The sequence below is a fragment of the Pteropus vampyrus genome, unplaced genomic scaffold, assembly GCF_000151845.1.
Source record: "Pteropus vampyrus isolate Shadow unplaced genomic scaffold, Pvam_2.0 Scaffold41, whole genome shotgun sequence".
NCBI lineage: Eukaryota > Metazoa > Chordata > Mammalia > Chiroptera > Pteropodidae > Pteropus > Pteropus vampyrus.
In genome coordinates, this window is record NW_011888822.1 from 7,416,165 (window position 1) to 7,431,835 (window position 15,671).

At 38.9% G+C, this 15,671-nt stretch overlaps 1 protein-coding gene across 1 annotated transcript in view; it reads right to left on the reverse strand.

Moving 5' to 3' along the window:
• Positions 1-5,874: 5,874 nt before the first annotated feature.
• The window catches only part of SUCLG2 (succinate-CoA ligase GDP-forming beta subunit), a 267,458-nt gene continuing 257,661 nt past the window's right edge, over positions 5,875-15,671 (reverse strand). Inside the window, exon 11 of the mRNA XM_011358503.2 lies at positions 5,875-6,445. Within this exon, the coding sequence (XP_011356805.2) occupies positions 6,330-6,445 (116 nt within the window). The 3' untranslated portion in view covers positions 5,875-6,329. The remainder of the gene's footprint in view (positions 6,446-15,671) is intronic.

The following is a 15,671-nucleotide window of genomic DNA, read 5'->3' on the forward strand; positions in this document are numbered from 1 at the left end:
GTCCTGTCAAGTTCTAGTGAGTAGGTCTAAGCACATCTGGATTATCCACTCTTAGTACCAGGTCTGTCTTTATTTAAACTGTTTTCTCCCAGCTGTTGCTATGTTGCTGGGGAAGAGCAGATGTTATATAAACATGTGTTTGAATGAAACTTAATTAGTTACATTTTTCAAGCTCTATTTTAAAATGGTGTATGATGGGACAGTGATCCTTAAGAGGTTTTGTGTTCATGGCACTTGCAAATACTACAATTTTAAATATTCTGCTTCTTCTAAGTATGAAAAGGCAGAAGAACCTGAAACTCACCAGCTTTATTCGTAACTTGAGCACTAAAGTGATGTCAACTTCGAGCAGCATTTTGTCCTCTCCAGTAAGCTCTTGTAGTTTGAAAAGAACTGTTGACTGCCTTGAACATACTCTTTTAATTACTCAGGAGGCAAAGTTCTGCTATGGTCCCTTTAACTAATCATGTTTCTGAGGTGCTGGCTTGCCCTACACAATGTTTCTTCCTAAATAGCAAGTTTCACTCCCACTAAATGCCTCAACATAGATCCATATACTGTTTGACATTCATCCCTGGAACACAGTGTGGCATAATTTCAACCATCAGAATTTTAGACACTACACTTCAATGGTTTAAGGAAGTCCAAACAATATGAAACACATTATTAATACATGACAAGTGGCAGAAAAATAATTTCTATGTATTGAACAAAACAGTAGAGGGGGATACATTTCCATGAAATATATACTATTTGAGAATCACTAACTAATTATTCTAATCCCAGGCCTAAGACTAAAATTAGCATTTACTCTGGGGAGAAACAATGTCAAGTAAATGAGATTTTTAAATGTCATTTAAAACAGACCAGTTTAAAAACAAACTTTTACTTGGGCCTATAATGACCGTATTTTCTTTTCTTTTACAATTTAATATTCTCCCAAAATAAAATATTATTTATAAGAACTTATATATGTTTTCGGTCTTATAGAAGATTTGCATTGAAAATTAATCCAAGATCCATAACAAGGGGCTATATAAATGAATTTATAGCTTTTTAAGCTGAACACATTCATCTACTCAGTAAATTCCTCTCCAGTTTCACTGGGTGTTACTAATTTTTCTCCTACTGCTGTAATAATACTGTCACTTCTCCTGCCCCTCTGCCTTTTGTTTTGTGAGTGGTTTTTTTGTACTCAGGAAGGCAGTAAATTAAGAAGGCACTTGGGATTAGGTCCCTAGAAAGCAGCTCCCACCCTATGCGCTGTGCAGGTCTGAGAAGGTGCCATTCACACTGAGACCATGCAATCTGTCCAACTGCATAGGGCAATCTTTCGGTTTTTAAATTTTGCTTCCCAAGTTGTGGGGCATATCAAGAATCCAGCTTTCTAAACATTTTTGTCTCCAATACTCTTTCAAATTACCTATGATTCTAAGTGGCATACCTATATTGAATTTGGTTTCTTACAGGTTTAGAACAAAGAGCAGTGGCTGTGGACCTAGATCAGAGTTTCAGTCTTGACTATCCACATATCAGTTGTGTGTTCCTGGTCATATTCTTATCTTCCCTGAGATACAACGATCTCATCTGTACAATAGGAATGATAGATTCAGAGTTGCCAAGAGGATTAATTATGGCACCATAGGTAAAGTTTCTGAATTAGTGTGAGCGACAATGAAGTCAAGTAACATACCCTAAAACCAATTCTATTTAGACCACAGAACTGTGCTGTCCAAAAAATAGCTACCAGCAACATGTGGCCATTAATTAATTGAAATTGAAGAGACTAAAGTTCTGTTCTCAGTCCTAGTGGCCACATATTGGACAGCACCGACACTTACCACTGCTGTCATCACAGAAAGTTCTGCTGGGCACTGATGCAATAGAAATGATAGAATTACACAAGAACCAGAAGTCCAGAAGCCTAAACTTTACCACTATGCAATTTTAGCAGAGCAATTTTATCTCACTATGTTATTATTTCCTCAATGATAAAATGGAATAGCGCCTTTGCATCAGTGTTATGGGAATCAGATTCACTGAAATCACTTTTTCCTTGCTTTCTTAGCATCTTCCCAGGACCCCAAGATTTAATTAGGCACAACAAAGTCTCTAGTAAAGAACTTTTTGAGGATGAATCGAGAGGTACAGTTCTTTGGGAGTTCAATAGCCACGTTGTGATATTATTCCCACAATATGTTCAAAAGCACACCAAACTATCTGAAGGCAATTCCTGTGGTGATAGAAAGACACAAATCAACATAATTGAATAGGTTTCATTGGCAAATGGCCTTTTGTAGACTAGTAAATTCTTATAGAGTTTAAAATGGAAAGATCAAAAATCATATTTCCTAGTCATTCGTTTGTTTGAATTTAATGCCTAAAATCTGCTCTTTGCAGGTTTGGAAACAATAATTTATTGCTGTCATTTTGGGGGCAATATTGCATTTTTTTATTTAACTAAGGAAGGGTTTGGCAAACCTTTTCTGTAAAGGGCCAAATAGTAAATATTTAACTAAGGAAGGGCTTGGCAAACCTTTTCTGTAAAGGGCCAATAGGTCTCTACTTAACTCTGCTGTTGTAGAATGAAAGCAACCATAGACAATATGTAAAGAAATGAGCATGTTTGTGTGCCAATTAAACAATTTACTAAAATAGTCCCTCTGACCTTAGTTTGTCAACTCCAGATCTAAAAAGATACATAAGAACTTATCCTTCCCCATTCTTCTCTCATTATTTTTCACCACTATTATATTTATTTAAAATTTTTGAACATATTACATCCCGAAAATGATCACTGACTTTTAAATGTTTAATTTAGAAATGTCAAATTATAATTTTTCTTCTCATTTTTATTAAGGCCTTAAATAAAAACCAATATAATTCCTTAACTTTTTTTCCCCATCAGACAGCAAATTGAGAGGAATGTACATGGCATATAAGTTGTAAAAGAACTAATTAAAAACAATTCACAGATCTGCCCAAGTCATTTAAAGTTTCTTGGCTATTTTATTAATTCATGATTTGAATTACAACTTAAATAGAAACCAAAATTGAGCTAAGCGCTTCGATGCCATTATTTCTTATGTAGACATTACTGCTCAAGACAAATAAATTAAGGTCAAATATTTAGACTCAAGCAGTATCTACACACATTAAAAAAAAACAAAAAACAAAAAACAAAAAACGTATGCATGGGTAAAAATGGACTCCAAAGAACTAGTGAGAAAAGAACAGAATCATGAAATTTTAGAATTCTAAGTGTCCTTATGGAATAATTTGTTCGACCTCATCGAGTTATGGTTAATGAATGTGTTTGTCATCTCTTATTTTTTTTTCTCCATTGTTTCTTATTAGATCTCCTATTTTTCTTATGGAACTACTTCCTCTCTCCCTTCTTCTCAGTTTCTACAGTTAGGATGAGGCTAGTTTTGTCTTCAGGTTAACAAGCAGTATTTACCCCAGTCTGGACTCATCAGAGCCCTGTAAACTCATCAGAGCCCCAGAAAAACTGGTTGAGATAGGTTCCTGACCCAAAATTGGTCATCTCAATTCTGGGTTGTTTCTTAGAATTATCAGGACAGAGAAAAGCTTCTTCCTTTCTTTTTTCCCTCTCTCACTCTTTCTTTTATTCCCTCTCCTTTTGTCTTTCTCTCCCCTTCCCCCTCTCCTTTTTGGGGGATGCTAAGCTTGACAATAGATGGTCAGCAGCCATTCTGCCGCCTCGTGGAAGTGGCCGGCCTGAGAATGAAACCAACACAGGGCAAGCTGGTCTGAGATGCAGTATCCAAGTTCTGATGGCTTTTGAGTCTTTGGACCCAGCCTTAACTATAACTAGAAAATGCTGTCTTTTATAACCATAAGAACAACACAGTTCTCCCTTTTTTGTTCCTTTTAAGCTTGAGTTGGGTTTTAGTCTAGATAAACACTAAATAGATTAATAACTCAAATAAGTGAATGTTGATAAGTGGGAGAGTCAGCCCTTAGACATTCTCTAAATTGATGCTTGTTCTAGCAGACTGACATGGTAGAACAGCATGTCTGTTAAAATCTCACAGGCAAAGAAATTCAGATAATATGTACTACTCTCTGAGTACCATGTTTAGATAGATATCTTGTTCTATGAATATTCTTGCTTAGAATAGAGTCAAGTTTTAAAAAATATCGATCAGATTTAAAGGATACTATTTTTCCTATTTATATATAGTACAGGTGAGACAAAGACTTAAAGGGGATGCTGGAAGGTCAGCAATATGCGACACATTAGAATGGGTAATATACAGAGGACTGTAGATCCACTACCAACACCAATTGCCCCCTATTCTATTCTGCCCTCTGTCAGTATTAAGCTGAGTTTCAGATTAAGCTGAGTTTACACACACATACCAGTAATTAATGCTACAAATATTTATGGACTTTATACTTGTGCTAAGCACCAGGGATAGCATTTGAGCTATATAAACTCAGACACTTGGAGCTTCAAGAAAAAAGAAAAAAAACTTAATCCTGACAACCACTTATTTGAAAAAAATAAGAGGGGTTGGCTATTTGCTTGTTATTAACTCTCTTACAAAATGACCACATGAATAATTTCATTCCTTTATACTCACTCCCCCCACACCCTCAATCTGGATTGATTAGAAACATCAAAATATATGTGATGTGAACACAGGCCTTTACAAAGGGCAAAACATTCAAATATGCTGACTTTTGTCTAATTAACAAAATAAGTTTTACCATACTAATTATTAAACTATGAAAAAATCATAACATGCTGAAGAAGACATTGATATTTTTCATTCACTGCATAACAATTAAAAAGGACTTAAGACTCATCTATTAAATGGTTTCTTTCTCCATGGCAAATACGGATCTATAAAACGACTTTTGAACTTCTGTCTGTATGTGAAATTTATGAGAACAATATAAACTGGTAAAAAGCAAAACAAAAAGTTTGGCTGCTAAACATTTGTGTGCTGTGGGAAAAACTGTTAATGCTGGCAACTGAACCTTATTAAATGGGAGTTTATGTCTGCACATTCCCTTTAGCATTAGGCAGACTGAAGTCACATTTTAACCTGTTAGATATCTGTGACACTAACCTGAGATTCTTGTTTGTACGTAATTTTTATTCTTTCATTGAATAATCTCCTGACAGAAATGGTTGCTGATAAAGTTGAGTGGAAATGAAATAATCCTGGGACTATATAACTAATATATAACCCAAATATTCTAATTTTGGAGATATGCCTAAGACACTAAGGCTAGTTTCTTAGCAAAAGAAAAAAATATTTAAGGAATAAAATGGATTAAAGGGAGAAATACACAGATCTTGGAGCTTACAAAAGATAAGATTTTATTTAAATTTGTGTACAAATAAAATTTTACCAAAATATCAATCAACATAAACCAAATCAAATCCTCCCCACCCCCACAATGAACATTATGGAAAAAAGCCACATTCTCTTAATTACATTTTTCCAGTTGGTAGAATTTGGGGGGAAGGAGGAGGGGAGAAAAGATACTGGCACTCATAATAGAATTTGATCTCCAGTGCTGTCTCATCTTGGAATGTCTTAATTACAGAGATTTCCATAAGAACCACCTTTCTTTTCAGATTAAGATGAAATCTTCTACTTAATCTGACCACCTATGGCCACAAATAAGGCTTCTGGCTTTATTTTTCATTTGAGGTAAACAGTATTTTCGATATTAAGGCAAATGGCAGAATACACGTATGAGATATTAGTGTGGACCTTCCATTGTAAAATATATTTTAGAATATTCATCGATATTCCAAATACGTGCTGGAATTAGAAACTTGTTAAAACTGTTGCAATGTGTAAGAGCTATTAGTTTGAATGTCTTAGCTGCACCTTTTTGACAGTTAATCTGTTAAATATAGTCTTGTCTGAGTTTTTAAGGACTGTCATTTTTTTATTATACAGGATTAAATGGCCACAAAGATTGCTGTAAACGAATGAGGACCTGATCTCAAATTCTGCACACACACACACACACTGTTTGGTCACATAGACTGCTCTTCAAGTCAGCAACACAAGTTTACTGAGCCGGCTCACCACAACAGAAAAGTATGAAAACAAAGGGCATTGATTTAATAAAGACTATAAAGAAATCAGGTTATTTAGGCTGTCTGTATATCTTTTTCAAGAAGATACAGATTTAAGATTTTTCATACAAAGATTCTTGCTCATCCCTAACCCCTTGTCCTTTCTCAATGTGCTAACCATTTCCTTCACAGTGAAGAGAGAACTATTCCTTTTTATGGTAAAATGGACTTCTTCTGCCACGAGATCAGGGCAAAGACATCACTTCTTAGCCACGCTGGCCACAGCCTTCTTTGCTGCGTCCTCCAGGTCGATGGCTGAAGTAATTGGGAGCCCGCTGTTACTGAGTATCTTCTGGGCCTCGTGGACATTGGTTCCTAGAAGAGGGGGATAATGGACAGTCATTGAAATGACACTGGAGGTGGTGCCCTAAGAAGATTCATAAAATCTGAAATCACAGGATGCCCGGGTTTCACTAAAACAATTTAATTACAATTCAGTTTCAGATTTTTATGATCCAGATCTGGCTATTTCGATAAATCCTGATGATGACTAATTTTTTCCTCTTTTCACTTCAAATGCCTGGTATTATAAAAATAATGCTATATTTTCTCTGGCACTTAAAAAGTGAAAATAATGAGGTTCTTATTTTGTGAACAAAGAAAGATTAACAACTACTTGTTTAATGAGTTCGAAAAAGGAAAATCTTCTGAAATGGATTTATCTCTTCATTGAATAGTCTGAAAATCTAAAGAAAAAGCTTTGTGTAAAAAACGAGCAAGAGAATGGTAAATCAGGGTGTTGAGATGGCATGGAATACTGGGACTAACACAGGAGGATGCACAAGACTATATAATCATCCCATTCCTTTTCACCAGGAAATGAATTAAATGTAGATTCTAGTCTATGTGACTGACAAGAACGATTATATAACAAGATCTATATCAAGCAGTCCAGCTAGAAAAGAGGATAAATATGGGACTTCCAAGAGACTCACGAATTCTTCTTCTTTTTTTTTTTTTTTTACTGATAGAAGCTGCAATTTCTATTGACAATCAGTCAAGTGGATTTAATGTGGTTTTGGCCCATAACAGAAGTCATTTGTCTTAAAGTCGTCTTAAAATGAAGGGTATGACTCGTGGCTTACTCTGAGATCTGAAGGTCACATGATCTGCCCACCTATGGCCATGAGCCTGCTGCTTTGGAGACAATGACAGTATTCAGCACGTCCACTGCTACGTCTTCCTCATTCTATCTAACAAAAAAGGCAGAGGCCCTAAAAATGAGCATTACAGCCTAGAATAACATCTTTTGGCCACTCCTGGTGGATCTGTAGCATTTGCTGGCCAAACCACCCCATCCTAAGGTTTGCTTCTGGGCTACTTAACATGCAAAATGCTTTTCTGTTCTTTCGGAGTGAGTGAATAAGCCCCTAGGAGAAATGTGATAAAATTTAAGAGTCTGAAATATCTCATTTTACATCATTTCTTATGCTTTTATCTAGTTAGCATGAGAGAGCCTATTCATAAACAAAGGCCTTTAAATATAGGACTCAGAGGACCTAATAGTGCAAATAAAAAGGAGGCACATGGTCAGCATGTTTCATACAAAAAGGCAAAGGTGGATATAAAGAGGAACAGTTGGAATGAAAAGGTGATGTAGTGTTGATTCTCCAGGGATCCTGGGTCCACCAAAGCAGTGGTGAAGGGGACACTTAGCACTGTCTGCTTACTCGCTGCTGCCTGACACAGGAATCTGATGAACGGCCTCTAGAAAGCAACAACTCGAAAGATAGGGAAGTTGTTAGATGAAATACCCAGCCTCTCATCCTGGTTCTACTGTGTATTACCTGTACAGTTGTGAGTAAATCATTTAACTGCTCTGAACCTCAACTTCTTTATCGACAGACATAACTTATAATCATCTTCCTTATAATATTCATTAAGGACTTAAATATGCCAAATATAATACTAAGTGACTTATATGCAGCATATGAAAACTTTACAATGACTGAATAAATAGATCTTATTGCCCCTGTTACACAGATGAGATAACTGAGGCACAAAGAGGTTAAATAACTTTTGCTTAGTCACATAGGTTTTAAGCGGTAGAGAAAGGACATGAACTCTATTCTCTCTAATGACACAGTCCTAAATGTTCTAAAGCTATGCTGGTCTGTTTCCTTGTCTGTAAAGTAAGGGTAATAATACTGATAGCGTAGGCTGTGGTGAGAAGCAAATGAAATAATACATGTGACAGCATTTTGTAAATGGCGAAGTATCTGTGGCAGACGGTGCCAGATGTGAACCAAAGACCCATACTCCTCTTACACAGTGGAGAACTCTTGTTGAGAGGGAGCTGCCCAACTAGGGTGCCTTTCCCAGGCCCCCTGCATCTAGGCAGGGTCATGTGTCTGAGTTCTGGCCACTGGAATGCAAAGGGATATAAAACACAAGCCCATAACAATGTCCAACGCGACCCTCCAAGCTCTGTTTTCCCTGTCTGCCTTCTGGATTGCTGTCAGCCAGGTTAGCCCTGAAAGGCACATTTTGGAAGATGTCAATGACTCCTTCAGTATGGATGCTTACTTGATTATCTCTGTAGAGCCGAGCATATCTCTCGCTCACCCTTTTAGACTTTACATGATTGAGAAAGAACCTTCCATTAAGTCTGTCATTTAGCATTTCTCTTCATTACAGAAGCTAGCATTGCTTTAAGAACATATTACTTTGTATATGTGGTAGGCGGCTTCTAAACCAGTCAATCCCCATCTCCTGGTGTTCATGCCCCAGTGTAATCCTCTCCCCTTGAGAGTGGGCTGGATCTAGCTACTTGTGATGGAATGTCAGTTTTGAGACTGTTACAAAAGCCCATGACTTCTGACTTGTTCTCTCTGACTCCTTGTTTGTTAGCTCTGATGAAGCAAACTGTCAGGGTCTGCCTGCCCTATGGGAAGTCCAGGGGGCAAGGAACTGAGGGTGGTCTCCAGCCAACAGCCAGTGAAGAACGGTGGCGTCTAGTCTCACAACCCAGAGGAAATTTCATCTTGCCAGCAACAACATGAGTGCACTTGGAAGTGATCCTTCCCCAGCCAAGATTTAACATGACCTTAGCCGAGGCTGACACCTCAGTTGCAGCCCTGCAAGAGGCCCTGAGCCAGAGGACTCATCCAAGTCACACCTGGATTCCCCACCACGGAAACTGAGATAATCAATGTTCCTTGTGTAAAGCTGCTAAATTTGGGGGCAATTTGTTACACATTGGTACTTAACTAATGCAGATGTAAAGATTTACTATTTCGTTAATATAGCCTCAGTAGGCATTTTGATTTATTTAAAGTTTCAGCCAAGGTCCCAGAGGTTGAAAAGTAGGACAGAGGATGGATGGGACTGTGGCAAGTGTTAGATGCCAGGCTAAGGAATTCTCACATTAACCTGTAGGCAGCGCTTTCATGGAACAACGACACAGTGTGAAGCGAAAGTCCTGACTGACACAGAAGCAAATCAGTCTTTGGACCAGAAGGTGAATAAAAAGTAAATATGTAAATTTTTATCTCCTTCAACATAGATATGGACTAGAATTCTCTCTCCAACTGTCCTCCAATCTGCTAGGGAAAAAATCCAAGTTAAGATACAAAGGCTCTTCTCCTTCTTCCCTTTTCCTTCAGAGCACCCTACGATCTCAACATATGGCTCCCAAGACCTCCATGATCACGCCAAGAGGCAGACTCATCTGCCTGAGCAGTCCTCATCTTCTGACTCTCCTTTTCCTTGGTAGGGGTCCTCCTGTGGGCACGGATCTTATCAAGCTCTCTCTGTGCAACTGGACTAATATAGGAATTAGCAGTGCTAGTTGTAGTGATAATAATAAAAGCAGTAATAGCAGCTACCGATTAGTATGTGTCAGACTGTTCCAGGGTTCTAAGTATATTAATGTGTTCCTCAATCGCAATCCCAAGATAGCTAACATTATGATTCTTCCTTTTGCAGATGAGAGGACTAAGACACAATGAAGTTAAAGACTGAAGTCTAGGGAGCACAGCTAGTGATTGCTAGGACACAGTGGAAAGGCATTCAATAGTGCTCTCTCATTGTTTTGAATGATCTCTGGAACTACTACCCATTCTGAACCTTGACTAACTCCTTATGATTTTGTAAATACGTCATAATAGCAATGTTGACAATAATTAAAAAAAAAAACAACTCTATGTTTTTGTGGTTTACAAAGTCTTCCGACATTACTAATTTGACCTGTACAATGACCTGTGAGCTAGGTGTTTATAAATCACGTTTTTTTTTTTTTTTTTTAAAGCCAAAGGCACTGAGGCGGAGTGACTGGCAGGAGTTAGTCTCAAAATCTTTTGCTTTTCCTCACTCTATTTTGATTTCCTGGTGACTCTTGTTTGGCATTTAACTTTTGCAGCACTTTTTCATGCATGAGATCACATATGAATCCCAATGATGCTACAAATTATTTAAGAGCAAGGTCAGGTAGAATTAGGATGTCTGTTCTTTCCAACCTCTTGTCTGGCTAAACCTACCCTACCCACTGTCCCTACTTGAAGAGGGACCACAGGGTGTTCTCTGTCCTGAGGCAGACATCGATTGTTCCCAAAACGTTGATGTACCTGATCTAAGGGCAGTGCAAATACAGATAGATGGCAGTCGTTAAAAGACTCGCTCTCCTGAAAGTCTGAATGGGTAGTGTCCATAACATAGAAAGTAGTATTGTGAAAAGGCCTTACTAGTCATAAGTAAGCAGGAAGGAGAAAGGCAGTGCACATTTGCAGAGAGCAGTGGAGTCAAGTGAACAGACAAGTGCTACAGAGATGCTCCAGTGGTCTGCCTCCAACTCACTTCCTTCTCTTACTTGGGGTCAGCTTTACTATGGTACTGGCCCATTTTGCAAACTGTTGATTCAGTTTCACCTGAGTTCCCATCTATGTCCATAGATGAAATAGCTCTTGACCTTTTTTTTTTTTTTTTTGAAATATGGGTTGCTCTTCCTTGCAACCAACTAGCCTAGCTAAATCAGTTCCTTAATACTCTCCTCAGCACCCAACTTAGCACCAGGTATAACCAAGTGGGAAAAAAATTATTGGTTTAGAAATCTGTGAACTTGCAGACATGCTGGGCCTTTGGCCTTGCCGTGCCCTCCACTGAGAACTCTGTTGCCCTCTCTCTGCCGTTCATGAGCTCTGTCTTTAAATGGCATTTCTTGGGGGAACCTTTCTTTTCACCACCTCTCACCCCACTAAATAGAGCAGGGGATTGTACAGTGAGCTTCCAGAGCACCTTGTAAGTCTCAGAAGCATAGCACTGTTGGGCTTGCTTGCTGACGTTTCCCTCAGCCCCAGTAAACACAAGTTTCACAAGGGCCGACACTATGTCAGGCCTGTTTATCAGGCTATCACTGGGCTTATTAGCACAGTACCCCTCACATAGGATGTACCTACTGACGGACTGAAGAACTACAGAGGGGCTCTGACGTACAAAGTGTGCTTGGAGGTGAGGTGTGGGTGGGTACTTTTCTGATTGTCTTGCTGGCTCAACACCCTCAAATAACACTTTTTGTTAGGTTTGAAATAGGAACTCTAAATGGCCTGAGGAAAAATAAGGAGGGATTGCTCCTGAGCTTTTTCGGGGTTCTCCAAGGGCTTCTGTTGGTGCCTCTTTCTCTAAGAAGGGCTGTGTAGCAGCTGGCTGTGTTTAGCGCTCTTGCTTGCCAGTCCTCTGTCCAGCAGCTCCTTGTGCCCCAGGCAAGCGAGACCTTGTTCAAGGTCAACAACCAGTGGGCAGGGCCAGGGTAAAAGAGTGGGTAGAGCAGCTCTCCAGAAAAGCAGGGCCCTTCTCTCCTTCCAGCTACTCCTGCGGGGCCATATCAAAATGCCTAATTGCTTCATAATTTCAGGATCCACTAAAGTGAATTTTAATTATACTTGCAGTTACACTTTAATTACAGCCTTAATTATTAAGCATATACTAAGCAGGCTAAGAACCAAGTACTTTTGAAAGAAATCTTCATGTTGCAATATAAGCTCAGGCACAGGACTATGAGGAGAAATGAAGCCTATACAGAGGGACTCTGGTCAGATGAAAATCTGTGACACTAGGGTAGGAGGTGGCAGTGTGTAGAAACAGTGGCAAGGGAGAGACAGAGACATAGGCAGTGGAGTTGAAAAGAGAGACAGGAGAAAGACACACAGAGAGACAGACAGACAGACAGACAAGAGATACACAGAGAGAGAATGGGAAAGAGACAGGAAAAAAAGAGATAAGAGAAAGGATGAACGAGGGAGACTAGAGATTTATACAGACATGAGAGTAAGAGAGGGGAAAGGCAGAGGGAGGGGTAGAAAAATAAAAAGGAGAGGGAGAGGAAGAGGAAGAGGAAGAGAGAAAGAGGTGCCAGAGACACATGAAAAGAGGGAGAGAGTCTTAAGGAATAACCCAGAGAGGGACAGACACGTGAAAAGGAAGAGATAGAGAAATAATCAAGTAGAGAGATGAAGAAAAATGTGAGCTTGCCAAGTCCCGTCTGCACCAACCCCAACCCTGACCCTGCCAGCATCTCCCTCCGAGCATCCTAGCTGGCTTCTTCCTGGACGGCATGGCTATGAACAGTCCAGGGAGAAACAAAGCCAGAGCAGGCCCTGCTGCCCACTAACCCTGATTCCTCTTCCTGCTGAGCGAGCGGCTGCAAGGGGAAGTGGGAACATACAGAGAAGAGGGTTAAAAGGTAAAAAGCAGCCAGTAAAACGAGGTCACTGGAAAAGGATAACAGAGGAAGCCTTGGGCAATTGCTTGCTAGTTTGTGGATTCCTTTCATTAATGATATTCTTTGAGTATTCGAGGTTAGTTTCTTCTTGATTCACCAAGTAGCTGATATCTACTCCATAGCCCCTTCCCTGCCTTTATTTCTAAACAGAAATCATCATGGCTGTTTTAAAGTCCAACACGAAATTAAGAGTTCCAAAGAGAGTGTTTGTGCCTGTGTACCCAATTACAACGGAAATTGATCTCTTCCTTACATTTAAATAGCATTGCTGTCATGTTCTAGTATTTATTAAATGCAGCACTGCTTTTTAATGAGGCTGCAGGACAACACTTTTAATAACAATCTCTGCAGATAGCTGATCCAGTCATGCTGGTCAAACTTCAGGTACTTCTATAGTATCTGCTTATCGAAAGCCACTCAGCAAATGGTTGTCTACCAACTGCATGCCCTAAAAATGGCAATGCTTAGAGAATCAAAGGGGACTGATTTTGAAATGAAATCTTGCTCGACTAGTAGAGGATATTATAAAAAAAATTATAATAATAATTAAAATTTAAAAAATTCTCCACCTCTTCTGTCTGTTTTACCACAGACTTCCTGCCACTGGGTGGAGTGAGAGAGCTGTAACAGATATGCATGGTTGATTTATCAAATTTGTTCTTTGCTTTCATTACGAGAGAAGGTAACAGTAGTGGACAAAAATTACAGAGTTTGGTTCAAAAGATGCAGTCTCACTCATTCCAATCAGGACAGCTTTTTATCATAGGACTATGAAGAAAACTACTCTGGAAGTATATAGATGCTGTCTTGTTAAAATTATTTTAATAGGAATTAAGTGTCTTTTTTTTTTTTTTAAGGATAGCACTTATTGAGTATATGCTAGTTGTAATAAATGTTTGTTGAAAACAAGAGTTAAAGGGCTCGCAATATCATATCACTTTAATCTTTGCAGCAACATTTTAAAGTCAATGTCATTTTTATTCTCATTTTACAGATGAGGCAACTGAGGCACTGGGAGGCTTAGGAACTTGCCCAACGTCCCCCAGCAAGTCAGAGACCGAGCCAGGGCTAGAACCAGGTTTGTCTGACTGCAAAACCACACCACAACCATGCAGCCTGGCTTTCAGTCCTGAAAGGCATCCTAGGAAGACTTTAAGATAAGACTATTGTTTTTATTAGAGGAAACTGAGGCCCAGAGCCGTCAGATGATTTGTAGAGGTGAAATAACCAGTTAACCATGCCAGGTCTGCCTCTCAGATTGGTGTTCTGTCAGGGCTGGCAAATCTGCCTTCAGGCCAAATTGAGCCTGCAGCCTCTTTTTGTACCACCTGCGAGCTAAGAATAGTTTTTACATTTTTAAATAGTTGGAAAAAAATCAGAAGAATAATATTTTGTGATACATGAAAATTACATGAAATTCAAATTTCAGTGTCCATAAATAAAGTTTTGGTGGAACACAGCCAAAGTGATTCATTTACAGATTGTCCATGGCTGCTTTTGTGCTATAATGCAGAACTGAGTAGGTGTGACAGAGATGGCATCGCCCATAAATCTAAAATATTTCGATCCCTGCTCTAAGTAATCAAGTGTTTTATTTTTTATTTGTTTGTTCGCTTGTTTTCCTGAGAGAGGGGAGGTCAGTGGAAGCAAATCAAATTCTATAAAGCAGCAAATTCCTCCTAAAATGTTCACTGTCCCTGTGCCCTTGTTCCTCCTTTGTATTCTCCTTTCAACTGACGACCAGATAGAAGAGGTCCATTTTCTGGCGACATGTTTTAGATAACTGATCACATATCTCTTGTCTTGTTATTATATTGTCAGAAATAGAATAATTCATTGAGAATCAGAGGTAAAACTCCTGCCCTAATTCATCGAGGGCTTATGCTAGGTGCTTATGCTTTTGCTATCAACTATGTTAAATCTCAAAAGATCAACATATATTAATGTAAAGCAAACATACTGACATCTTTAGTGTTAAACTAGAATGAAATAAACCTTCTGGTAAACAAGAACACTTTACAGTTCTGCGTCTGCTAAGGGATAGGAATGATCTTTTAGAGAAGGAACTATTTTAATTTTATTTGCCTTCCTTGTTCGAGATGGTTCGTGCTCAGTACCTAGCACCTTGCCTGACTCACTGCAGGCAGCCCACATTGTCCACCCTTACTCGAGTTATGGTCAAGAGCTCAGATAATAATGACAGCTAAAATTTATTAAGCCGGGTGACTTAAAAACTTATCAGCTTCTTACAACAATCCTATCATGCTCCTATATTTTTATTCCCATTTCACAGATGAGGAAGCTGAGATTTTTAAACTGTGCTCTGTTACTGACTAGCCGAGCAACCCAGGAAAGTTACTCAAGTTGGATGAGTATCTTACCAAAATTCTGTGTATCTTTCACATTTTATAAAAATTAAAGGCGACAGACGATAACTTGTGCAGTTGTATCCTGTACACACTTTTTCCTTGATGATTTCTCCTCCCATGGTGAGAAGAAACCACTGCCCAGGATGTGAGAGTGACAGTTATTCCTATGAGGACAGCAGAAGTCAGCGACTTCAGTGGCAGGAAACCAATGGCCAGGTTCTTCCTGGCAAAATTTCAAGGTGTGTCTATGCTTATGATCACACAAGTAAGGTTTAGGACCAAGTCTACCACGTATTCATTGAGAGCTTATGCTAGGTACTTACGCTTTTGCTTTCAACTGTTAACTCTCAAAAAAGCAACACATATTAATGTAAACCAAGTGTACGAAGAGTCTTAATGTTAAACTAGAGAGGAATAAACCTTCTGGCAAACAAGGCTACTTTACAATTATGTACCA